Consider the following 25,879-nt stretch of genomic DNA (forward strand, 5'->3'; position numbering starts at 1 on the left):
CATCCCCTCCTTTTCAAAGTGAGGTACTGGTACCGAACTGTATGGCGTCAAGGGAGATCGCCAATAGCATCCAGAATCCTGGAAGGGACTCTTCGCCGGCCGACTTTGATGTGTGGGTCGTGCGGTACTTGAACTTCATAAAGGTCTGCAACGCTTGCTTCTTTGGGCGCGCCAAAAGCGACACAAAGTTTTCTATGGCTCCATCAATGCTTCAACTTCGTCGAGAGTCATGCTGCCTTCTTCTTCAAGAATCTCCTTGGCTGAAAATTCTTGAAACCATTTCCAACACAAAACCATGAACATACCCATTCCATGTAAAGTGCGTGGAAAACATCTCGTCTTCGCTAAAGACTGTGTATGCAATGTAGATGAACATAGAGACGGAGTGACAAACCGTTCATCAAACACATGCAAACAATGAGATCGAATCTTTTCTGTTTGATCGAAATCAATCAACTGTGGCAAATCACAATGGAAATGCCCATGCTTGGTGCTCATACTAGCATGTGCTCGTTCTACGAATGTGTCAAGCCAAGGAAGAGACATGGAATGTGACTTCCTTACATACATACTTTTCAACTTTTCATGAAAAATATGTATACATTCGTGCTCATTCATGAGTGAAACGTGCTCAACATACAATATGTCATGCCTAGGAAAAGGGATCACATAACGATGCTGATTAAAATACAAGAAACGATCACGAATGAAACATTCGAACAATGCGTGCGTATCAATCATGCGAACACATAATACTCCTTGTAAGGATTCTTTGGACCTAGGCTCGAGAGCCAAGATCGATCCTTCGTGATTGATCGAATCTGCAACAAGGTTAGCTTCGCTAGAAAAAACATCCACTAACACATCATCCTGGTGAACAATCACATCTTCTTCATGCAACTCATCATGCTTGTGAGAAATCACATCTTGATCATGCAAATCGTCATGCTTATCTTTGTCATCTAAACCATCATGTAAATCATTATCATTCAAATCATCATGCTTCTCATAATCATGCAAATTCTGTGTGTCATGCTGTGGAGAAAAAGAGACAGAGAGTCTCCTTCTCCTCAATCCCTTCAATCTTGTCCTGCATATTAGCAACGAGAGATGGAGAATGAACAATGTCCTCTCCATGAATGACAATAGGAGAATCACTTTTGGCATTGAGAGTTAAAAGTGTTAGCCTCAAAATCAATGAGAGTGTTAGTATCACGAAACCATCGAACGCCCAAAATCATATCACATCTTGAGAGAGGAGAAACAACAAATCGTCTAGTGAAGGCAGCTTGTTGAATTCCAAAAAACACATCAAGGCACTCCTCCGTGAGGAGAGCGTCCATACCGAGAACAAAGCCAAAGACCTCGATAGGAGATCTCGGACTAACTTCGAGGCGGGCTCTCTCAACAAGAGAGGAACTGATCACATCATGCATACTACCTGGGTCAAACAATATGACAAACCGCTGCCCCGACGTACGACCATAACGTTTAATGAGAGAATCATCAATGGGAGGGTCACGAGAAACGTGGGGCATACTCGTATTATCATTCATTGCATTGACAGAGGAAGTGGGTTCTGTGGATTCTTTAGATTCATTCGATTCCAGCTTAGGACATGTTCTTTTTATGTGACCCTTAATGTGACAATAAAAACAACGACCTTCCTTAGAATAAGTGCTTTGCTCTTCCGACGTGATGTATCCTCCTACAATTCCTTGTGCTACCTTTTCATATGGTGTAAGCTTAGGTTTAGCAATTGTGTTAGCCTTACCCTTAGATTCATTGGAAGAATTCTTTTCTGAGAGATTATTGGAAGATTGGTTAGAAGAGTTACCATTCTTACCGTTCTGAGGGTTCTGAGAAGTCTGCGAGGTACTTGTGGAAGTCTTGTCCTCCTTAGGCTTTCCCTTGTTGTGCTTCATCTCTTGTGCGAGAGCAATCTCTACCGCCTTGTTGAGATCGATTGGATCGAAGACTTCTACATCGAACTTGACATAGTCGTCTAATCCAAAAAGGAATGCCTCTTTGCGTTCATCATCCGACTTGCGTAATTGGGTACCTAGCTACAAAACACGATTAGAAAAAGACATAACCGGCATACCATTTTGATTGAGAGCGTGCCAATCGTCCTTCAATTGTGCGAGGTACTGAGGTGGCATAAACCGCGACTTGAGCTTGTCTTGGAAATCAGCCCAATTGAAGGAAAGGGGCGTGAATTCGTCGGCTTCCTCTAGGTGCGCGGCTAACTGTGCCTCTTGCCATGCGTGGTACCAATTAATGGCATCACCGGCAAGGTAAATAGCTGTCGTCAAAACTTTGCTATTTCCTATCTTCTTAGTTGTCGCAAAATAAGCATTAAATTGATGCAACCAAGAATGAATAACCGTAGCATCCATCTTACCGTCATACTCGCTGAAAGTCAACTTCTCTGTGACTGGATGGTTGGAATCCGCATCGTGGCTTGCACCACTTGAAGAACTCCCACAGACTTTGGGTGATTCGGTCTTCGCGGCTAGCACTTGTCGAAGCAATTCTTGAGTGCGTAGCTCTCTTTGAGCTGCACGATCGGCCTCCCTTTCTGCTTTTCGTTCATTTCTATCATCGCGCTCACGTTCGAAAGCAAGGCGATTGGTTTCTTGTTGTGCCAACGCAACTCAATTCGCTTCTTGTTGTTGTAATGCATTTCTTTCATTGCATTCCATCGTAATGCGAGTCGCTTCTTGTTGTGTCAGCATCATGTCCATGATTGACTTGACCATCATCTCCATAGGAGTTAGTACAACTTGTGGCGTAGATGGCAAAGGGGGAGGGTCGAAAAAATCTCCTAGTGGGAAAAAATCTTCGCCGCCTCTCTCATGCTCATCACCTGTATGCGAAGTATCCATTCCGCTTCGGGCGACGACCATGCACTATGATCTTTGGTTCTTAAGTTCACGAGGAACTTGGGTTCTTGGGTTCTTGAGGTTCTTAAGGGTTTCTTTCGCTTGCAAACCGTGTTTGAGAAGGATCTTCTCTTCACCCGAGTTTTACTCCTTTCTGCGGGCGCACCCCTAGGCGGCCTCGCGCTCACACCAAGGTTGCTTTTACCCACCTCACGTCGATTGGCCGGCCGCTAAGTGCACGGTCCGCTCTCAATGAGTAAAAAGAGACACAAGAGGAGGCTGGACAAGCCCTTCTTTCCAGGGATTCCTGTCACTCTTCAAAAACACGATTAGGACTCGACACGCCCAAGCGAACGGTTCGTGCGACCGCAACAAGCAAAAAAAATTATTGTGGTTCTTTCCTTTAGTGACACAAAGCACTGCCAAAGCTCTGATACCAATGTTAGGTGCAGCGGAATGATTGTTTGCGCTTTGCTCAAGATGAGTGCTCCGAACTGTGCTCAAGGTTCCTTTTGTTCTTATGGAAGGTAAAGCCTTCCGTTCTTAATGGAAAGTGCTATGATCACAAACAAAGTGATGGACACTGTGCATGCAAGTGTATGAGACTGAGAGAGAGAGAGAGAGAGAGAGAGAGAGAAGAGAGATACGACACCAGAGACGTTGTAAAACCCTCCTCCGAAGGCCCCACTCTCGTCGGCGAGAGTGGTCTACTTATTGATTGCACAAAGTGGTACAATGACGATGCAATGGATTGATGCAACTGGAGACTATGCCGATGACGACGACGGGGATGACGACGACGGGGATGACGACGACGACTTTAGGGCTGAAATCTGTGGTCTTCTAACTGCTTCCATAAACACGCTATGGCTGAAAATCTGGGACTGTTTTCGGTGGCTGAAAATGACTATTTTGGCTGCGTTTTCGAGGGCTGAAAATGGGGGTCTTCTGCATGCATCTAGGGCTAAATCTGCTGCTGTCCAAGAAGGCTGAAAACGCTGACCATCTGCTACATCAAGGGCTGGAAACCAAAAACGCTGATCTGCCTTCTAGCGTTAGTGAAAAACGCTGGGTTCTTGGGGACTGCTAGCGATCATGGGAAACTGGAAATGCCAGGCAAAGGGTGGTGTTGGTGAAGACCAAAACGCTAGGGTTGTCTGTCTGTGGCGATCAAGCAAGGCTGAAAACGCCAAGTGAGAAAAGTGTCTGGCGATGAAGAAAACGCTAGGCTTATGGGGGGTACTGCGGGGTTCCTGCTGAGAAGACGCCCGTTGAGCGGGAAGCTCCTGCTGCCTCTTCTGCCATTTAGTGCTAACTTGGGTTTGCTTATATATTAACTTAACAAAATTGCCCTACCTACTTTTGTTGGGAAGTCACTTAAAAATAATAAGTGAAAAATGTCAAAAATAGGAAAAATAGGCTAAATGCACTCGAAAATTCCCCTGACTGAATCTGATGGATTCTGAAGGGAATACTGATGATCATGATGTGTGCAACCAGAGGATATGCATCTACACTAAGTGACTGGGCATGCACGGTCTACGAATAGACTCACAAAAGTGCCAGATCACTTCTAATCTAAACAGACTTGACTGAACTGAACCCTGATCATGCTGTAGCTTGTCCACGGACACATAGGGTTGGATGTGTCACGTGACACAGAGTCTAGAGCACCGGCTTGTACTGAGTTGATGCAATATAAAGAAATACCGAAAGGGGCGCCAAGGTTTGGGGCCAATACTCTCTAAGGTGGAATTCCGCCACTCCGTGTCGCGTGTCATCTCTCTTTTAGTTCAGTTGTTATTGAAGTGCTAAAAGTATGTTCAGTCTGTTCTTTTCTATTGGCACGTGGTGCCCGTCTTGTGACATCAGGGATTGTTTAGGATTGAAAACAGGGCAAAAACAAGTAAATACAGCGTGCTGAATTTACTGTTTTTGGGCAGGTTTATGTCAATGGAAGTGAGTTCCAACAAGGGAATTGGTCTCGGGCAAGTTGGCATTATACAGGTCAGTAGTGGGGCATGTACGCACCCCAGAGGATTTATCTACACCGGTTTACTCCACTATTGGGGTGAAGCAGGACTGCCCGCTCCCTCCTACTCTATTTGGTATGTATGTGGAGGTTTCTAACTATATTGAGAGAGATGGTGATAGAGGTGCACAGCTGGCACGGACATGGATTCCACTATTGTTATATGCTGATGATATTGTGTTGATCTCCGACTCTCTGGAGGGGATGCAACGTCACTTGGATGCATTGCAAAGGTTTGCCCATGAAAGTGGTTCGTCTGTCAACCTTGGTAAAACCAAGATTATGGTGTTTAATACCACCCCACAGTGGATCAGGGGTCAGCACCCGCATTCACATACGGCCAGGAGACACTGGAGTATACAGATACCTACACCTACCTTGGGGTGGTCTTTAGTGGACCAGCATTTTCATTGAGGAGAGCAGCAGAGACTAGGCTGATCAGAGAAAAGGTAAGTGTTTCGGTGATAATGAGATGGAAACTCTAGATACAATAATCTATAAGGATTCTAGGTACTAATCCTTAATTAAGTACTTAAACTCATGATTAAGACTTAAGAAACTTGAACTGAACTCAGATACAAGACTCAGAAGACTCTGTGTTTGATTGATTGAATGATTGCTTGAAACTGAGTACATAGCCTCCTTATATAGAAGACGAAGAGACACAAATGAAAAGACACGTCTCCTGGTGATGAGACATGACTTTAGACGTAAAGACACATCCTTTCGACGAAGAGCTGCAACCATTGGGCGAAGAGTCGCACCTGTAGAGCGAAGGGGTGTGACCAGTCGTCGAAGGAGTGTGGCTTTTGGCGAAGAGGCACGTCTTTTGGGTGAAGGGGTGTGACCATCCAAGCGTAGGGTGTTAGGTGCAGCGGAATGAATGTTGTATTTTCTCAAGATTAGTGATCTTTATTGCTCAAGGTTCCATTTAATTCTTTAGGGAAGGAGAGAGCCTTCCGTCTTGTAGAGTGTTGTGATCACGACAAAGTGGGTGGATACTGTGCATGCAAGTGAATGAGACTGAGAGAAGGAGAGAGAAGAGATACGACACCCGAGAGTTTGTAAAACCCTCCTCCGAAGGCCCCACTCTCGTCGGCGAGAGTGGTCTACTTTGATTGCACAAAGGTGTACAATGCGTATGCAATGGACTGATGCAACTTGGACTATGCCGATGACGACGACGGTGGTGACGACGACGACTTGATGGCTGAAATCTGAGATCTTCTAATCGCTGAATTCTGGGACTGTTCGGTGGCTGAAAATGACTGTTTTTCTTGTTGCTTTAATGGCTGAAAATGACTACTTGTGTCGGGGGTCATGCTAGAGACAAAAACGTTGAAGTGTTGTGTCTGCTAAGCTGAGTTTTTACGCTGAATTGTACCTGCTGAAAACGCTGCTCAAGCTGAGGAACTCCTGCTGAAAAACGCTGGTCTGGAAGGCTGAAATTGGCTAATCTGATGCAAAGGCCTAGCGTTAGTAAAAACGCTGCATAGGCCAGGCTGTTGGTGAGCAAAAACGCCAGCAAGGGAAGCAAGATGGCGATATCTGCAAGGGGTGAGACGCCAGGGGTAGGGCCTGATGGCGATGCTGGATCTAGGGAAAAACGCCAATGATGGGGGTGAGAGGTATGGCGAGGCTACGTGCTGAGGGGGGATACTGCTGAGAAGTTGCCTGTTGAGCGGGAAGCTCTTGCTACCTCTTCTGCCAGAAAGTGCTAACTTTGGTTTGCTTATATATTAACTTAGCAAAATTGCCCTACCTACTTTTGTTGGAAAGTCGCTTAAAAATAATAAGTGAAAATACCAATAAATAGGAAAATAGGCTAAATGCACTGGAAAATTCCTCTGACTGATGCTAATGGATTCTGATGGGAATTCCGATGATCATGTTGTGTGCAACCGAAGGATATGCATCTATGCTAACTGACTGGGCATGCACGGTCTACGAATAGACTCACAAAAGTGCCAAATCACTGCTAATCTAGACTTGACTGAACTGACTGAACCCTGTTGTGGTGTAGCTTGTCCACGGACACATAGGGTTGGGATGTGTCACGTGACATAGGGGTTCTCCTTGGCATGGCACTTCGCGTATCTACAACTACGAGTAGATGTAATACTGCAACATAGTCACAATCGTGACATAATCTGCAGAACTTCTATATATGTACATATGTGCGACATTGCTACATATGTGAGATGTTGCAACAATGAAAACTCTTCAAAAAAGTTCATGAAGACATGCTTATTTGATTAAATTCTGAGATAAGTAGTCTATTGGAACATCTGAGATTGAATGACTACAAGAATCAAACTCAATGCAAATTGTTGACAAAGATGTCAAATCCAATGTGAAATGTCCAATGTCAAATTGTCACATGTGTAGTGCTTTCACGTAACACATTCAACCCTATGTGTCCGTGGACAAGCTACAGCATGACCAGGGTTCAGTTCAGTCAAGTCAGTATAGAATAGGAAGTGATCTGGCACTTTTGTGAGTCTGTTCGCAGACCGTGCATGTCCAAACACTTAGATTAGATGCATATCCTCCGGTTGCACACAGCACGATCATCAGCATTACCATCAGAACCCATCAGGAGCATTTTTAAAGTGCATAGACTTATTTTCCCTATTTTTGACATTTTTCATGTATTATTTTTAAGTGACTTTTGTTGGGAACTAGGTAGGGCAATTTTGTTGATGAAATATATAAGGAAACCAGAGCTAGCACTTTCTGGCAGAAGAGGCAGCAGGGACCTAACATCCAACAGTGCACCTTGTCAGCAAGAGCCCCCCCCCCCCCGGCAGGAGACTTAGCGTTTTCAGCCAAGGACAGCCAGCGTTTTTCTCCATTGCAGATCAGCCCCAGCGTTTAGCATTGCAGACCAACCCGGCGACAGCAAGACACAACGTAAGCCTAGCGTTTTTGCAAAAGCACAGAATTTAGCCCTAACGTTTTTGGTTTGCAGATCAACCTCAGCGTTTTTGCAGATCTTCGCGACGGAATCAGCCCTAGACTCAGCGTTTTCAGTTTTCAGCAGTCAGTATCCACAGTAGAACCCCCCAATCTCGCAGATCTCACCTTCCCGCAGCAAATCCTCGCCGCACAGTCAGATCCCGCGATTCAGCCCGAAAAACACAGATTTCAGCATTTGCGTTTTCAACGCGTCGTCGCATCGTCATCGACATCGTCACCGACATAGATTCAGAATTCAGCATATAAAGATTTGCAAATTTCAACCCTTAGCATTCTCAGATTTCAGCCCGTCTCGTCGTCGCCATTGTCAGCAAGTCCAAGCATTGTAGAGATTTGTGCAATCAATAGTAGACCACTCTTGCAATCGAGAGTGGGGCCCTTGGAGGAGGGTTTTACAACATCCTTGGTGTCATATTCTCTTCTCTCTCTATCTCTCAGTCTCAGCACCTTCATTCACAGTGTCTATTCACTTTGTTTGCGATCACTTGCACTCTCTCATTAAAGAATGGAAGGCTCTCCCTTCCCTAAGTAAAAGGAACCTTGAGCACAGTTCGGAAAACTCATCTTGAGCAAAGTTCAACATTCACTTCCGCTGCACCTTACATTGGTATCAGAGCTTTGGCATTTTTCTGTATCACTCAAGGAAAGAACCACAAGAACCACACAAATTCTTTTTGCTTGTTGCGGTCGCACGTAACCCAGGTCCTCTTGGGCGTGTCGATTCCTAATCGTGTTTTAAAGAGTGACAGGAAACCCAAGAAAGAAGGGCTTGTCTAGCCTCCCCTTGTTTCTCTTTTCACTCATTGAGAGCGGACCGTGCACTTAGCGGCCGGCCAATCAACGTGAGGTGGGAAAAAGCAACCTTGTTGTGACCGCAAGGCCGCCAAGGGGTGCACCCGCAGGGAAGAGTATAGCTCGGGTAAGAGAAGATCCTTCTCTAACACAGATTGCAAGCTAAAGAAGAACCTCAAGACCCTCAAGAATCTCAAGAACCCAAGAACCAAGAACCACAAGAATCCAAGTTCCTCGTGAACTTAAGAACCCAAGACTTCAGCGGATGGTCATCACTCGAAGCGGAATGGATACTTCGCATGGAAGTGGTGAGCATGGGAGTGGCGAAGAAGAGTTTTCCCCACCAGGAGGTTTTTCCGACCCTCCCCCTTCCCCATCTACACCAAGGATTGCACCAACTTCTATGGAGGCTTTCGACAAGACGATGATGGACAGGAAGCTAGAAAGCGACGATAGGATGGCCACCATAGAGCGTAAATACGAAGAAAGAATGGCAGCCATAGCACGTAAACACGAAGAAAGAATGGTAGTCATAGCGCGTGAGCACGAGCAAGCATGCTTGGAAGACAAAGTAAGACAAGCTGAATTGGATTGTGAGCGCCAAGAAAGAGAAGCAGAATTTGATCGCGAGAACAGAGAAAGAAAAGACATGAGCGACCAACACATGAAAGAGATGTTGCGACTCTTTTCTCAAGTGCAGGCACAGATGCAAGAGATTAGGGAAAAGGAGACTCTCTCAGTCTCTTCTTCTTCAAAGCATGACACACAGGATTTGCATGATGATAAGCATGAGGAATTGAATGATAAGCATGATGATAAGCATGAGGAATTGAATGATACTGATGAGCATGATGATTTCAATGATAATGATAAGCATGATCAAGATGTGATTTCTCATGAGCATGATGATTTGTATGATCACGATGTGATTGTTCACAAGGATGATAGGTTAGTTGATGCTTTTTCTAGTGAAGCTAACCTCATTGCAGATTCGATCAATCACGAAGAACCAATCTTGGCTCTTGAGTCCAGGTCTACAAAACCCCCTCAAAAAGAACCGATCTTGGCTCTCGAGCCTAGGTCCAGAACCCCCACAGGAAGTATTATGTGTTTTAGTCAGTACGCATTGTTCGAGTGTTTCATTCGTGATGTTTTCCTGTATTTTAGTCACCGTCCTTATGTGATCCCTTTTCACAGGCATGACATATTGTACGATGAACACGATTCACTCATGAATGAGCACGGATGTATGCGGAACTCTCATGAAAAGATGGAACGTTTGCATTCAGGGAATTTACATTCCATATCTCTTCCTTGGCATGACACAGTATCCGAAAGAGCACAAGAAGGATTGAGCATCAAGCATCGGCATTTCCATTGTGATTTGCCACAGTTGATTGATTTAGATCAGCAAGACAAGTTTCGACTCCATTGTTTGCGTGTGTTTGATGAACGGTGTGGCACTCCGTCTATATATTCATTTACATTGCATGCACAGTCGTTAAGGAAGACTAGAATTTTTCCAGTCACTTTACATGGAATGGGTATGTTCATGTTTTTGTGTTGGAAGTGGTTTCAGGAATTTTCATCCTCGAAGATTCTTGAAGAAGGTAGACGCATAACTATAGACGAAGTTGAAGCATTGAAGGAGCCTCCGAAGACTGTCGCTTTCGGCGCAGCCCAAAGAGGCAAGCGTTGCAATGCTTTATGAAGTTCAAGTATCGCATGACCCACACATCAGAGTGGGCCGGCAAAGAGTCCTTTCCAGGATTCCAAACCCTGTTGGCGATCTCCCTCGACGCCATACAGTTCGGTACTAGTACCTCACTTTGAAAAGGAGGGGATTTCACGTGACACATCCAACCCTATGTGTCCGTGGACAAGCTACAGCATGACCAAGGTTCAGTTACAGTCAAGTTAGTCTAGAATAGGAAGTGATCTGGCACTTTGTGAGTATGTTCGCAGACAGTGCATGTCCAGACACTTAGATTAGATGCATATCCTCCAGTTGCACAGCACGATCATCAGCATTACCATCAGAACCCATCAGGAGCATTTTTACAGTGCATAGACCTATTTTTGATATTTTTCACTTAATATTTTTAAGTGAATTTTATTGGGAACTAGATAGGGCAATTTTGCTAATGAAATATATAAGGAAACTAGAGCTAGCACTTTCTGGCATAAGAGGCAGCAGGGACCTGACATCCAACAGTGCACCTTCTCAGCAAGACCCCCCCCCCCCCCGGGCAAGAGACTTGAAGTTTTCAGCCAAGGACAGTTGTAGCGCGGATAACGTGTCGTGCTCTCTACAGTGGGTGGTCCTCAGTGCAATGTGCGTGACAATCTCACTCAAACAGACTGAAAAGACAGGAAACAATAGACATCAACAGAGCTCACAAAGGCACAACAACAGACCAGAACATATGACTCGACTATCTCCGAGACTGATACAGACTCTGGCTTTGCAGCACACTCAGCTCCAACCCAGGACTCACAGGTACAATGGGGGTGTCGAGGCTTAGATGTGCCGGGATGGTGAAGACGTGCTGTGTATAGACTCACTCTAGACGACTACGTACTAGCTCCGAGGTGAAGAAGATGATCCCGATGACCAACCGCTACTACTCATATGTCACACCATAAAGAGCCACCAACGGCTCATAAATGTCAGCCATGTGGTGACCTGGCCACGATGTCCACTAGACCACCGTCGGTACCTTGCCACGTGTCATTCCCCATCCCAGAGTGTCCGTCCAGTGAGAAACAACCTAGACCAACTGTACTAATTGTGTCCTGTGAAAGTGACACTGTAGCCTGCTACAGGTTGCCCACCACAAGACCGCTCACCGTCTCGGTGAGAGGAATTACTGAAAAAACCGTGAAAGAAAACCATTAGGTACTGCATCTGTACATCTTTCTTGAAGCAGGTTCTAGGCCCAAAAGTGGAGTTTAAACGCGCTGCACTGCTTGCAAACGTTTTAAGCCTTTGAATAGGCAGGAACCCAGTATGATTGCATAGTCCATGAATCCAAATTGGCACAACAGAATGAGGCTCCACTACCAAGAGATATGCTCGGTTTGGATCCAGCGCATCTTTTATTATTGATAACCATAGTGAGAGGAAAATGACCTGGTCCATGCTTGCAGATAACCTTGCCACACTTTTTGCAACAACACTCTTCTCGAAAGGAGGGATGACCATAAGCCCGAGTAACACCACAAATACGGTTAAGCTTCTTTATGATGGCAGATCAAAAAATCCTTCACAGCAACAAGATAGCAACCAAGTGAATGTTTGAGAGCCAGCTGATGATGCAGGGTGGGGGGGGGGGGAATTTGCTGAGGCTGAGGCTGAGGGGGGTGGGGAGGGCTAGATAGGGGCGAGTGGTGGAAGGGGATGGGTAGGGACGAGGGGGGCTGGTTAGGGACGAGGGGAAGGGAGAGGGTGGGTAGGGGCGAGGGGGTCTGGTTAGGGGCGAGGGGAAGGGAGGGGTTGGGTAGGGGCGAGGGGAAGGGAGAGGGTGGGTAGGGGCGAGGGGGGAGGGTAGGGGGAAAGGGTAGGGGCGAGAGGGGGTGGGTAGGGGCGAGGGAATGTGAGGGGGGGAGGGTAGGGGCGAGGGGGGAGGGGGAGGGGGAGGGTAGGGGCGAGAGGGAGTGAGGGGGTGGGTAGGGGCGAGGGGAATGGAGGGGGAGGGCAAGGGCAAGGGGAAGGTGAGGGGGCGAGGGCAAGGGCGAGGGCTTAAGGGGGAGGGTAGGGGCGAGGGGGGAGGGGGAGGGTAGGGGCGAGGGCGAGGGCGAGTGGTGAAGGGCGAGGGCGAGTGGTGAGTAGGCAAGGGGTAGGGGGAGGGCGAGGTGTAGGTAGGGTGAGGGCGAGTTGGAGAGGGGGAGGGTAGGGCGAGGGGTAGGGGTAGGGGGCGAGGGGATGAGGGGGACTAGGGGCAAATAAGAAGCACCCAACTATCATGACCAAGACAGATATCATGATCTTGGAATTCATCTTGCAGGACGGGCTCTGTGAAGGGAGTTTGCTCGACGCAGAGGAGAGCTTTGTTATGGTCGGAGAAGCAGACACCACAGGGGTTGATGTTTGAGGGGTGGTGAACTCTTGTAGGGGAGATTTCTTCTCGCTTATATACTTTTTCATAGGCTTTCCAAATTCAACGGCTTTCATCAGGAGGGCTTTCACCGAGAGCGCATCAGGAGTATCTTCTGTGACCTTCAACTCTTGAGCTGGCACATTAGGTTTAGTGACTGTGGAAACATTTAAAGAGGGTGTATCTTCAGGCCAAGAGTGAATAGACTCCATAACAAGGCATAGATTTGGTAGCCTCCAACCACTCGAGCAGATCTTCATCTGACCCTTCAGGTGTAGTAGGCTGTTCTTGTTCAAGTTTGATTTCCATTGACAAAGAAACTTGTTGCACCACGGGATCCATACCTCCTTCTAAGAGAATGGGTTGCATCGAGGAGCCAGAAGTATGTATCCACATTGCGTCGTTTCCCCAATCATGAAGTGCTTTAGTGTGTCGCAGCCATGGTCTTCCAATGAGCAAAGGAAATCCGCCCTCAACCTGGGGAAGACGAACCACTACAAAATCCAAGTTAAAAGTAAAGTCTTGTACCTACAGAGGCACATTGTCCACTATGCCCACTGGGTAGACTGTCCGCTGGTCGGCCAATGTAACTATGAAGGGAGCAGGGCGAGTAGGCTGTAGACCTAGAGCTAACATAGTGAACTCGGGCATCAGGTTGATGCCAGATCCACCATCCACTCACTCCTGAGAATTGCCGACCCAAAACGGACACTGTCAGGCGAGGGCTTCTATAATCAGTGAGTGGAGCAACGGGATTGGATATCATATAGGACTCTGATGGTCGCACTGGGAGGTGTCCGCCACTAGGACTTGCTCCGGGGTAAAGTGATTGAATAACAGCAAGGGTGTCACTTCTAAAACTTGCATCTAGCCGCAGCATGTCATAAAGGGACACTTGTTGGAAAGTGTTCTTCAAGATTGTCTCTGCTGTAAGCTTCTCTTTTTCTACCTGTTGTTCCTCTGGTACCTTGATCTTCTGTAGATCGGAAACTGCTTCCAAGAAAGCTTCATCAATATCTGAGAGCAAAGATTTGGATTCCTTCATGGCACTGGGGGATGGCTTGTTTACAACTGGAGACAGGGTATCCACTGGTGTGAGAATGTGTGGGGGAGTTGAACTTGATGGAATGCTAAGATCGAGAGCGGCTCTCTGGGCCCGGGTGAGGACACCCGATGGCTCCTCTGCCAACTGCGACAGCTTATTTTGAGGGGTAACCATGTGGGTAGAGGGTGCTCACTTCTATCAAGTTGAGCTTGGGAAAGGCAAACTCATTCTGGCTTTGACTTGAGTTCGAAGCCGTGGATGCACGAAGTTTAGGGCAATCCTTACTGTAGTGATCCTTCGTTTCAGGGCAATGACGGCAAGGAGGGGACCCTTCTGACAGGGGGCATTTGCTTCGGTAATGCCCATATTCCCCGCATCTGTAGCACAAAATGGGCCGATTCAAAGGGCGAGTCGACGGACGAGGTGGTCCTTGCTCCTGGTGCATGGAGTTGGAGGTGGAGGCATAGAAGTTTTGAGGGGATGAGGGAGCATGGGTATGATAAAAGCTCTGAGACGGAAAAGTACTTTGCATACCTTGCATAGGAGGGGCTGTCAGCAAAGGTGGCATATGGTGTGGATGGCCACAGGGAGAAACCATGTTGGATGCAGGTGCTGGCCCTTGTTGAAGAGAAGGACCAAGACCTTGCTATATTTGTCGCAATCCTTTGAGGTAGTAACAATCCTTGTCCTCATGTCCAAATTTTTCACAGAAGTGGCAGTAAACCCGAAGGGGGCATTCCTGTGGAGGGTGCCCTGGAGAGCGGCATGAGCTACACCAAACTGTAGCCTTGGTCTCTTGCTGACACTTGAGCTCTTCTAGCTCCCACTTAATCTGTTCCAATGCCTCGTGATGTGGAGGCTTCTCTTGTCTAAGAGAGAAGGACCTCTCCTCTTGAAGAGCTCGCTGTAACTTTAGGGCTTCCAGTTCCCTGCGTAAAGAAGTTAAAGAATTAGGACTTTCCAAAAACACAGAGGGGGTCTCTATGTGAGGGGGGGTTGATGAACAGCTTCCTAGCCCCCTCTATCCTCATAGCAGCTGTGATGAACTCCTCCAAAGTGGCGTCGGGTCGGAGACTCTCTCGTAGTTTTTGCTGAGAACTTTTGGGAAGCGCCTTCTCTACCCACTTCTTAACCATAAATTCACCTGGTTGCTAGGGAAGCTTGGAAACCAGAGACTTGGTTTTCGTCATTAGTTCTGCTTGGAAACCAGAGACTTGGTTTTTGTCATAAGTTCTGCACCATGTTGGCTAACTCATCCAACACCTTCTCCTGGTAGTCACCGGGCCTAAAAGCTGCACAGAACTGTTGCCTTAAGGCTGCCCAGGTTGCAAAATGGTTCTCTGCAAACTGGCTGTACCATTTGTCTGCTAAGCCATCCAAGGTGGATGGAAAGAGTACCAAATAAGCATCTTCCCTGTTAAGACCACGACCCCTACAGAGAGATACAAACCTCCTTGCATGGTCGTCAGCATCTTCTGAAGAGAGTCCTTTGAATGTAGGGAACTTGATGTTTACCTTAGCCAAAACGCTAGCCAACGGCTCCATGGCCCCTTGCTGAGCCTGTTGCTCAGTAGCCTGCTGTAGCAGAATAGGAGAGAGCTTTACTGGAGAAGGTGATCTGGAAGATATGGAACCGGAGGGAGGAATGGGTGATGTCGTATATGGAGGTATGGTTGATGAGGTTGATGGGCTTCTAACAGGTTCCAAGGGTCGTCTTCTGTTGTAGTACTTCAGAGGACTCAGTAGTGCGCTTTGACGCTCGACTGACCTCCTTGTATGGGTCATGCAGCGACCACCAAACCAACCAAGCTTTTGGGCAAGAAACTTTGAACTGGTTGAAGACTGATCTAGACTCTACTAGACCAGGCAAGTGACTAGACCACGCTGGACCAGGGACGAGACCAGGTTGGCAAGTGACTAGACAAGGTTGGACCAGGGACAAGACCATGCTGGACCAGGGACGAGGTACAGACCAATGCGAGAGATGACTAGTGCGAGGAACTAGACCTGTTGGACCACGCGAGAGAGGAACAGTGCAAGGCAAGGTAGGCGAAGCTAAATAGACCCAACTAGCTTCAAGATTTGTACCTCACAGAGTGAGATTTCAGTTGAGGTCCCACCGTGATCGCCAAAATGAGAGCACCTGTAGCGCGGATAACGTGTCGTGCTCTCTACAATGGGTGGTCCTAAGTGCAATGTGCGTGACAATCTCACTCAAACAGACTGAAAAGACAGGAAACAATAGACATCAAGAGAGCTCACAAAGGCACAACAACAGACCAGAACATATGACTCGACTATCTCCGAGACTGATACAGACTCTGACTTGGCAGCACACTCAGCTCCAGCCCAGGACTCACAGGTACAATGGGGGTGTCGAGGCTCAAGTGTGCCGGGATGGTGAAGACGTGCTCTGTGTATAGACTCACTCTAGACGACTACGTACTAGCTCCAAGGTGAAGAAGATGATCCCAATGACCAACCACCACTACTCATATGTCACACCATAAAGAGCCACCAACGGCTCATAAATGTCAGCCATGTGGTGACTGGCCACGATGTCCACTAGACCACTGTCGGTACCCTGCCACGTGTCATTCCCCAACCCAGAGTGTCCGTCCAGTGTGAAACAGCCTAGACCAGCTGTACTAACTGTGTCCTGTGAAAGTGACATTGTAGCCTGCTACAACAGCCAGCGTTTTTCTCCATTGTAGATCAGCCCCAACGTTTTGCATTGCAAACCAACCCGGCGACAGCAAGACACAGAAGCCTAGCGTTTTTGCAGAAGCATAGAATTCAGCCCTGGCGTTTTTGGTTTGCAGATCAACCTAAGCGTTTTGTGCAGATCTTCGCGACGGAATCAGCCCTAGACTCAGCGTTTTCAGTTTTCAGCAGTCAGCACCCGCAGTAGAACCCTCCAACCTCGCAGATCTCACCTTCCCGCAACAGATCCTCGCCACACGGTCAAATCCCACGAAGTTTGCAAATTCAGCCCGGAAAACACAGATTTCAGCATCTGCGTTTTCAGCGCGTCGTCGTCGCATTGTCGTCACCGACATAGAGTTAGAATTCAGCAGATAAAGATTTGCAGATTTCAACCCTTAGCATTCTCAGATTTCAGTCCGTCTCGAAGTCGTCCTCATCGTCGTCAGCAAGTCCAAACATTGTAGAGATTTGTGCAATCAATAGTAGACCACTCTCGCCATAGAGAGTGGGGCCCTTGGAGGAGGGTTTTACAACATCCCTAGTGTCGTATTCTCTTCTCTCTCTATCTCTCAGTCTCACCACCTTCATTCACAGTGTCTATTCACTTTGTTTGTGATCACTTGCACTCTCATTAAAGAACGGAAGGCTCTCCCTTCCCTAAGTAAAAGGAACCTTGAGCACAATTCGGAGCACTCATCTTGAGCAAAGTTCAACATTCACTTCCGCTGCACCTTACAAGCGCATGCCAGGTCGACAAGCTTCTAATACAGTCTAGCGTCAGTCTTAGCTTAGGACCTAGCCTCGCACCCTTGTGAGCCTCTAGCAGGACGTGCATGTCCAGGCAGGTCATAGGTGCATACCCTCTGTTGCACAGAAAAATCAGTCGGTGTTTAGACATGTGAACCACCTCTTGGATCATTTTATTAATAAGTGACACTTTAGCCTTATTTTTTGTCATGAAATCGTGGGTTGCAAATAAGGCTGCTCGACCCAGCATGCTGGCATTATATAGGCAGTCCCTTGGGGCGCTAGAGGAGGCAAAAGACGCAGAAGAACCAGCAATATGCAGTACCCACGGTCCAAGGACCAAAAGCACCTCAGCCCCTACGTTTTCTCACTACGTTTTCAGCCCTGCATCTGCAGCATTTTTCATCTTCAGCATCAACCCATTAGCGCCGCAGCAGATCAGCATTTTCAGCATTCGGCCCTTGGCGTTTTCTGATTTCAGCCCATAGCCTCGTCATGGTTGCAGACCCGAGCCATCGACATCATTAGCGTTTCAGAATTCAGCCATAGCCTCGCAAGACAAGCATCTCTACCAAGTATCGTCGTCGAAGTACACCTTGTCGTCGCCGTCATCGTCGTAGTACTAAGCATCTCAAGCAGTACCCGCGGTACCCAAGCACCAGCAATACCGAAGTACCCCACAGTGTCACGTGACACATCCAACCCTAAGTGTCTGTGGACAAGCTACAGCATGATCAGGGTTCAGTCAGTCCAGTCAGTCTAGATTAGAAGTGATCTGGCACTTTCTGTGAGTCTATTCGTAGACCGTGCATGCCCAATCACTTAGCATAGATGCATATCCTCTGGTTGCACACAGCATGATCATCAATATTCCCATCATAATCCATTAGAATCAGTTAGGGGATTTTTCCAGTGCATTTAGCCTATTTTCCCTATTTTTGACATTTTTCACTTACTATTTTTAAGTGACTTTCCAACAAAAGTAGGTAGGGCAATTTTGCCAAGTTTGTATATAAGCAAACCCAAGTTAGCACTCAATGGCAGAAGAGGCAGCACGAGCTCCCCGCTCAACAGGCACCTTCTCAACAAGAACCCCTCAGCACCATCAAGCCTTGGCGTTTTCCAGCCCTAAGCCTAGCGTTTTTGGTATCGCCCACAGTCTCCCTAGCCCTAGCGTTTTCAGTCTTGCTACCATCGCCAGCATTTCCTAGAAGCCTAGCGTTTTTACTAACGCTACCCAAAGCTGCCAGCGTTTTCATTTTCAACCTTCGGTGGAGAAATTGCAGCAGCGTTTTCAGCATTCAAAACAGAAGATTCAGCCCTAGAGACTTGCAGAGTATCGCCATTTTCAGCCTTCAAAAACGCAGCCAAAACAGAGTTTTCAGCCACCCGAAACAGTCCCAAATTTTCAGCCATAGCGTTTTTATGGACAGCAGATAGAAGACCACAGATTTCAGCCCTTCAGTCATTGTCGTCATCCCCGTCGTTGTCGTCGACATTGTCCCAAGTTGCATCAATCCATTGCATCGTCATTGTACCACTTTGTGCAATCATAAGTAGACCACTCTCGCTGACGAGAGTGGGGCCTTTGGAGGAGGGTTTTTACAACGTCTCTGGTGTCGTATCTCTCTTCTCTCTCTATCTCTCAGTCTCATACACTTGCACGCACAATGTCCATTCACTTTGTTTGTGATCATAGCATTCTCTCATTAAGAACGGAATGCTCTACCTTCCATAAGAACAAAAGGAACCTTGAGCACAGTTCGAAGCACTCATCTTGAACAAAGCGCAAACAATCATTCCGTTGCACCTAACATTGGTATCAGAGCTTTGGCAGTGTTCTGTATCACTCAAGGAAAGAACCACAAGAATCACAAGAATTTTTTTTGCTTGTTGCGGTCGCACGAACCCAAGTTCGCTTGGGCGTGTCGATTCCTAATCGTGTTTTTTGAAGAGTGACAGGAATCCCAAGAAAGAAGGGCTTGTCCAGCCTCCCCTTGTGTCTCTTTTCACTCATTGAGAGCGGACCGTGCACTTAGCGGCCGGCCAATAGACGTGAGGTAGGAAAAAGCAACCTTGGTGTGAGCGCAAGGCCGCAAAGGGGTGCGCCCCCGGAAAAGAGTAGAACTCGGGTGAAGAGAAGATCCTTCTCAAACGCGATTTGCAAGCAAAAGAACACCTCAAGATCCTCAAGTACCCAAGAACCCAAGACCCTCAAGAACCCAAGTTCCTCGTGAACTTAAGAACCAAAGATCATAGTGCATGGTCGTCACCCGAAGCGGAATGGATACTTCGCATACACGTGATGAGCATGAGAGAGGCGACGAAGGATTCTCCCCACCAGGAGATTTTTCCAACCCTCCCCCTTTGCCATCTACGCCACGAGTTGGACTCACGTCTATGGAGGTGATGGTCAAGTCGATGTTGGACATGCACAACAACAAGAAACGAATCGAGTGGCGTTGGCACAACTCACAAGCAAAGCAGAACAACAAGAAGCTAAGGACCGCGAGCGCGACGAAAGAAACGCAAGAATTGCCACACAACAAGAAGCTAAGGACCGTGAGCGCGACGAAAGAAACGCAAGACTTGCCACAAAACAAGCAGCTAAGGACCGTGAGCGTGAGGAAAGAAACGCAAGACTTGCCGCACAAGAAGAAGACAATCGCATTGCTTTAGAACGAGAACGCGACGCACGGAAAGAAAGAAAAGAACTAAGAAAGGAGGAAGCGGCAACACGAAGCGCGGCCTTGGAGATCGAGCGAGAGGCTCAAAGAGAACTACAAACTCAAGAATTGACTCGACAGGTACTTGCCTCAAAATCCGAACCACCCAAGGATCATGGAAGTTCATCAAGTGGCGCAAGCCACGATACGGATTCCAACAACCCGGTCACAGAGAAGTTGACTTTCAATAAGTATGACGGTAAGATGGATGCTACGGTTATTCATTCTTGGTTGCATCAATTTAATGCTTATTTTGCGCAACTAAGAAGACAGGAAATAGCAAAGTTTTGACGGCAACTATGTACCTTGCCGGTGATGCCATCAATTGGTACCACGCATAGCAAGAGGCACAGTTAGCCGCGCACCTAGAGGAAGCCGACGAATTTAAGCCCCTTTCCTTCAATTGGGTTGATTCCCAAGACAAGCTCAAGGCGCGGTTTATGCCACCTCAGTACCTCGCACGATTGAAGGACGATTGGCGTGCTCTCAAGCAAAATGGTATGCCGGTTATGTCTTTTTCTAATCGTGTTTTGCAGCTAGGTACCCAATTATGCAAGTCGGATGATGAACGCAAAGAGGCATTCCTTTTTGGGTTAGACGACTATATCAAGTTTGATGTAGAAGTCTTCGATCCAATCGATCTCAACAAGGCGGTAGCGATTGCTCTCGCGCAGGAGATGAAGCACAACAAGGGAAAGCCTAAGGAGAACAAGACTTCCACAAGTACCTCGCAGACTTCTCAAAACCCTCAGAACGGTAAGAATGGTAAGAATGGTAACTCTTCTAACCAATCTTTCAACAGTCTCTCAGAAAAGAATTCTCCCAATGAATCTAAGGGTAAGGCTAACACAATTGCTAAACCTAAGCTTACTCCAGATGAAAAGGTAGCACAAGGAATTGTAGGAGGATACATCACATCGGAAGAACAAAGCACTTATTCTAAGAAAGGTCGTTGTTTTCATTGTCACATTAAGGGTCACATAAAAAGAACATGTCCTAAGCTTGAATCGAATGAATCTAAAGAATCCACAAAACCCACTTTCTCTGTCAATGCAATTAATGATAACACGAGTGTGCCCCAAGTTTCTCATGACCCTCCCATTGATGATTCTCTCATTAAATGTTATGGTCGTACGTCGGGGCAGCGTTTTGTCATATTGTTTTGACCCAGGTAGTATGTATGAAGTGATCAGTCCCTGTCTTGTTGAGAGAGCCCGCCTCGAAGTTACTCAGAGATCTCCTATCGAGGTCTCTGGCTTTCTTTCCGGTATGGACGCTCTCATCACGGAGGAGTGCCTTGATGTGTTGTTTGTAATTCAACAAGCTGCCTTCACTAGAAGATTTGTTGTCTCTCCTCTCTCAGGATGTGATATGATTTTGGGCATTCAATGGTTTCGTGATGCTAACCCTCTCATTGATTGGGAGGCTAACACTTTCACTCTCAATGCCAAAAGTGATTCTCCCATTGTCATTCATGGAGAGGACATTGTTCATTCTCCATCTCTCATTGCTAATATGCAGGACAAGATTGAACAAATTCAGGAGAAGGAAACTCTCTCAGTCTCTTTCTCTCCAAAGCATGACACACAGGATTTGCATGATTGTGATCAGCATGATGATTTGGATGTTGCATGATCAAGATGTGATTTCTCACAAGCATGATGAGTTGCATGAAGAAGATGTGATTGTTCACAAGGATGATATGTTAGTTGATGCTTTTTCTAGCGAAGCTAACCTCGTTGCAGATTCGATCAATCACGAAGGATCGATCTTGGCTCTCGAGCCTAGGTCCAAAGAACCCTCACAGGAAGTATTATGTGTTCGCATGATTGATACGCACGCATTGGTCGAATGTTTCATTCGTGATCGTTTCCTATATTTTAGTCATCATCTTTATGTGATCCCTTTTCCTAGGCATGACATATTGTATGCACGTTTCTCTCATGGATGAGCACGAATCTATGCGGATTTTTCATGAAAAGCTGAAAAGTATGTATGTAAGGAAGCCACATTCCATGTCTCTCCTTGGCATGACACAGTTTCCGAACGAGCACATGAAAGTATAAGCACCAAGCACGGGCATTTCCATTGGGTTTTGCCACAGTTGATTGCTCTAGATCAAAAGAGAAAGATTCGATCTCATTGTTTGCATGTGTTTGATGAACGGTTTGTCACTCCGTCTCTGTGTTCATCTACATTGCATACACAGTCTTTAGAGAAGACAATTTTTTCCCTTCACTTTACATGGAATGGGTATGTTCATGGTTTTGTGTTGGAAATGGTTTCAAGAATTTTCAGCCATGGAGATTCTTGAAGAAGGAATAAGCACGACTCTAGACGAAGTTGAAGCATAGAAGGAGCCACACAAGACTGTCGCTTTCGGCGCGGCCCAAAGAAGCAAGCGTTGCAGACCTTTATGAAGTTCAAGTACCGCACGACCCACACATCAGAATTGGCCGGCGAAGAGTCCCTTCCAGGATTTCGGATGCTATTGGCGATCTCCGTCGAAGCTATACAGTTCGGTACCAATACCTCACTTTGAAAAGGAGGGGATGTCACGTGACACATCCAGCCCTATGTGTCCGTGGACAGGCTACAGCATGATCAGGGTTCAGTCAGTCCAATCAGTCTAGATTAGAAGCGATCTTGCACTTTTTGTGAGTCTATTCGTAGACCGTGCATGCCCAGTCACTTAGCATAGATGCATATCCCCTGGTTGCACACAACATGATCATCAGTATTCCCATCATAATCCATTAGAATCAGTTAGGGGATTTTTCCAGTGCATTTAGCCTACTTTCCCTATTTTTGACATTTTTCACTTATTATTTTTAAGTGACTTTCCAACAAAAGTAGGTAGGGCAATTTTGCTAAGTTTGTATATAAGCAAACCCAAGTTAGCACTCAATGGTAGAAGAGGCAGCAGGAGCTCCCCACTCAAGAGGCACCTTCTCAGCAAGAACCCCTCAGCACCATCAAGCCTTGGCGTTTTCCAGCCCTAAGCCTAGCGTTTTTGGTATCACCCACAGTCTCCCTAGCTCTGGCGTTTTCAGCCTTACTACCATCGCCAGCATTTCCCACAAGCCTAGTGTTTTTACTAACTCTACCCAAAGCTGCCAACGTTTTCATTTTCAGCCTTCGGTGGAGAAATTGCAGCAGCGTTTTCAGCATTCAAAACAGTAGCAGATTCAGCCCTAGAGACTTGCAGATTTTCGGCCATAGTGTTTTTATGGACAACAAATAGAAGGCCGCAGATTTCAGCCCTTGAGTCGTTGTCATCATCCCCGTCGTCGTCACCGACATAGTCCCAAGTTGCATCAGTCCATTGCATCGTCATTGTACCACTTTGTGCAATCATAAGTAGACCACTCTCGCCGACGAGAGTGGGGCCTTCGGAGGAGGGTTTTTACGTCTCTGGTGTCGTATCTCTCTTCTCTCTCTATCTCTCAGTCTCATACACTTGCACGCACAATGTCCATTCACTTTGTTGTGATCATATCATTCTCTCATTAAGAACGGAAGGCTCTACCTTCCATAAGAACAAAAGGAACCTTGAGCACAGTTCGAAGCACTCATCTTGAGCAAAGCGCAAACAATCATTCCGCTGCACCTAACAGCAGTACCAAGCACCCAGTACCCGCAATACTCATCACTTAGCCTCTCAAGTACCAAGTATCCACCGCAGTACCCTTCAGCATCTACCGCAAAACCCTTCAGTATCTCAACAGTACCAAGCATCTACATCAAGTACCCATTAGCATCTCAACATCTCATCATTTAGCATCATTGTATCGGCATTTTTTGTGCAAGAAATGAAGCAAGTACTTTCTCTGGCAAAATAGAGCAAGGTGCCGTTGAGGGTGATTGGGACCCGACATGCCGTGTCGTCTCTCTTCTCTCTCTCTTTGCCTCACTCTTTCCTTTATTGTCTCCGCTACACCTGACACAAATGCTCTACCAACATGTAAAGTTCAACGTGAAACAATGCAGAAGTATCTATCGATGAATGCTTTATGATGTGTCTACATAATGTGTATTGTTTGGTTGACATGCTAATGTGCATGCTTGCATGATGTTTGTGTCTACTCATCCATTGCTCAATTTCACTAAAGTAATCGAGGACGATTACTCTACTCTTAAGGGGGGATATTTCACTAAATTGTCGACAAGGCAGCCAAGCTTTTTGTTGGCATTGCAGTCTAATGATGTCGCAGCACCTTACACATGGCTAATGAAGTGGTTGGAAGGCAAGTTTACAGATGGCCAGCTATTGCATGGCAAGTTTCCACTTGGCAACTACCGACTGAACATAGCTCACTTGCTTCTAGAAGTTATCTGACAAGTGGCTCGATCGTTTTTAGAAGACTTTACAAGTGGCTCAGTTAGAAGTTACCTTAATTGCATATTTAAGGGGCTTCATGCCACTTACTTGTTATTGGTTGAGTTCTTGGCATTTCCTCTTCCAGACACACACGTCTCTCTCTCTCTCTCTCTCTCTCTCTCTCTCTCTCTCTCTCTCACACACACCCCCATTAAGATGTGTGTGGACGATTCTCTCTATGCAACACCAATGTTGGGAAATTCCTCTCAGCTAGAGAGCTCTTTGTACAAGTTTTTTTACTCTAATACAGTGAACACATACAGCCAGGGGCCTATCCATGTAACAGGGAACTCCGCCTTGCCATCTCTCTTTATATCATCCTCTCATTCCCTCCGTCTCTACTTGAGTGTGTTGTGGGCTGTTATCTCTTCATCTCTTGGTCAATGGACAAGACAGGTTTCATTTTCTCTCTCTACATATCCACCTACCTACCTTGATCACATGCAAACAACAAGTTAAGAGTTCTCTTCTTCTCTCTTACCTCTCTCTATATGTAGCTCCTCTCTCTCTCTCTCTCTCTCTCTCTCTCTCTCTCTCTCTCTCTCTCTCTCTCTCTATATATATATATATATATATATATATATATATATATATATATATATATATATATATATATATATATATATATATATATATATATGTGTGTGTGTGTGTGTGTGTGTGTGTGTGTGTGTGTGTGTGTGTGTACTTGCCTACCTTGGTCAGGTTCAAGCAAATGAAGTGATCGCACTAGCCCTTCTTCTTGCAAGAACGTGAAGACAGGATGGAAGGTGAGAGCGTCATGATCAGGGGTCTTGCGCTTGTGGGAGGGGGGCCCAGTGATAAGGAGAACATGGCGGTCCCACCAACAGTTGGAGGACCAGGTGGGCGGGCCCGGCCCAGCCAAGCTGATGAGGGTGCGTCCCTGCAGCGCCACACAGATGGAACCACGGATGTGAGAGGCTGCAAAGAGGGAGGGTGGCCTGCAGTCCAGCAATAGCACGCGCTGCTTGTCCACCATCACGTTGAAGCCCCTCCATGCCATGTCACCCACATCTGAGGAAGGCTCGTCACTCTTTACTCTGTGCGTCGACGTAAACTTGTTTGACGAGAGAGAGAGACCCTGGAAATTCCCCCCTCTGATTCGCCTTAAAAAATGATAAGTCGCGCTCCTGCTCAAATTTCAAGCTAGACAATTGAAAGAGAGAGAGATAGATCCCGATGGGTGGCCGGTTGAGGCTTGACCTTCACCACCTACCGGTAGTAAGCGCACATGCAGCAGCTGTAATCGGTGTCACAGAGCTGAAAACGAAAGTCAACTCCTTTTGTCGTGATGTCTTCGTGTCGCAGCCAATGAGGCTTCCTCCCTCCGAGCAAACGGCTCTCATCGGGGGTGACCGGGTGACCGTTAACGCTAGTACGGTGGCACCGAAGAAAATTACGATGGTTAAGTGCAGGCCGTAGCGGGCCTGTGGTGGGCTCAAACTACTTTTTTGCCATGAGCAGCCAC

The 25,879-nt window shown here is 46.7% G+C and overlaps 1 protein-coding gene across 4 annotated transcripts in view; it reads right to left on the reverse strand.

Annotated features, from left to right (window-relative positions):
* Positions 1-25,620, reverse strand: part of LOC147436397 (uncharacterized) — an 85,694-nt gene extending 60,074 nt beyond the window's left edge. The window contains exon 1 of one of the 4 annotated variants that reach the window (XM_086489313.1): positions 25,087-25,617. In XM_086489313.1, the coding sequence (XP_086345439.1) occupies positions 25,087-25,414 (328 nt within the window). In that variant the 5' untranslated portion in view covers positions 25,415-25,617. Of the gene's footprint in view, positions 1-25,086 lie in introns of all 4 variants that reach the window. The other 3 variants (XM_086489311.1, XM_086489315.1, XM_086489314.1) reach the window with 3 other exon arrangements.
* Positions 25,621-25,879: the final 259 nt, after the last annotated feature.

The sequence above is a fragment of the Adiantum capillus-veneris genome, chromosome 18, assembly GCF_014529385.1.
Source record: "Adiantum capillus-veneris isolate H3 chromosome 18, ASM1452938v2, whole genome shotgun sequence".
NCBI classification, from domain to species: domain Eukaryota; kingdom Viridiplantae; phylum Streptophyta; class Polypodiopsida; order Polypodiales; family Pteridaceae; genus Adiantum; species Adiantum capillus-veneris.